Here is a 1195-nt window from a genome sequence, read left to right on the forward strand (position 1 = left end):
ATACTAAAGTGCTGTCCTCAGCATCCAATGTTCTCATTTATCTCACAAGTTAATTTGAGCTTCTAAACTTGCAATACTTTTTTAATATGTGATATAATGCTGCTTAGAGACCTCTAAGGTCGTGCTAAAAAACATTTAAAAATAAATAAAGGATTAAAATTATGTGAAGTACTGGTGCATATTGGGACAAACTGGTGGTTTTACCAGACACAAGAGGGCGCAAGAGGACAGCAACAATGAAGGCACCGCTTCCTCTACAATTGTGGAGTTAATTGTGCCCCCATCACAACCAAAAACTTACCTTACACTTCTTTTGCCAGGTGGGACCCTGAGGATAAGACATCTTGTGGTCTTGGTTATYCTGATTTTTAGGATTCATACCACCAAACTTGGCTTGATTTTGCAGAATGTCAATGTAATACCAAAAATTAAAACTCCAAAATTAATTTAATTGCATGATTACAAATGAAAAAAATAAATAAATAAAAATAAATAGCCTGTCCAGCCAATGAGTTTCATTTAAACAGATACGCTCACATGCAGTATTTGTTGGAGCAGAATCAGAATGAAGCCCACCTCCACGTGCCTCTGTGCGTGCACACAGCATTATACACGCACATGACGTTTGGAGGAACGTGATTGTAAGGCCTGGGTTCACCTCTCCACCCGCATCCACTGTTTTGGTGACGTCACTGCAGGTCGCTTTCTTCTGTTGCTGAGAGCTCCCTTGTCTCTGCGCTGCTGTCGTGTGAGTCCCACGCTGCGTGTCCTCAGTCTCTGCCCTCCTTCCTCCCATCGCCCCGCCCCGCCTGCCCATCGGGAGGGTTTCATTTTCCACATCACTATGTTTTTCTTTTTCTTCTTCTCTTTTTTGGTTTCCTCCTTTCCCTGAGCTGTCCGCACCACGGCTCCCTGTGGACATCATGGAGATCTAAAGCAGGCTGGAAACTATACTCCCATCTCCCTACAAAACTCCGCAGGTTTCCTCCTCCATCCCTCCGCTGCGGTGAAGCTTGAGCGGATCATGCATCACATGAAGCCATGGCGAGCTCTGCTCCTTCTGGCGATGCTTTACCGACCAGCATCCTCTGAGAAATACGGTAAGCTGATGCTGGATGGGGCGGTGACAGCAGATGTTTGGATCACAACACGAGTGATCCTGTGTTCTGAAAGTGCGTTCATATATATATATATA

At 44.6% G+C, this 1195-nt stretch overlaps 1 protein-coding gene across 2 annotated transcripts in view; it reads left to right on the plus strand.

The window, feature by feature from the left end:
• Nucleotides 1–816: 816 nt before the first annotated feature.
• The window catches only part of ptprna (protein tyrosine phosphatase receptor type Na), a 35500-nt gene continuing 35121 nt past the window's right edge, over nucleotides 817–1195 (plus strand). Inside the window, exon 1 of one of the 2 annotated variants that reach the window (XM_014022323.1) lies at nucleotides 817–1100. In XM_014022323.1, coding sequence (XP_013877777.1) covers nucleotides 1025–1100 — 76 coding nt within the window. In that variant the 5' untranslated portion in view covers nucleotides 817–1024. The remainder of the gene's footprint in view (nucleotides 1101–1195) is intronic. The other variant, XM_014022322.1, reaches the window with a different exon arrangement.

This window comes from Austrofundulus limnaeus, unplaced genomic scaffold (assembly GCF_001266775.1).
Source record: "Austrofundulus limnaeus strain Quisiro unplaced genomic scaffold, Austrofundulus_limnaeus-1.0 Scaffold325, whole genome shotgun sequence".
In the NCBI taxonomy this organism is placed as follows: Eukaryota; Metazoa; Chordata; class Actinopteri; order Cyprinodontiformes; family Rivulidae; genus Austrofundulus; species Austrofundulus limnaeus.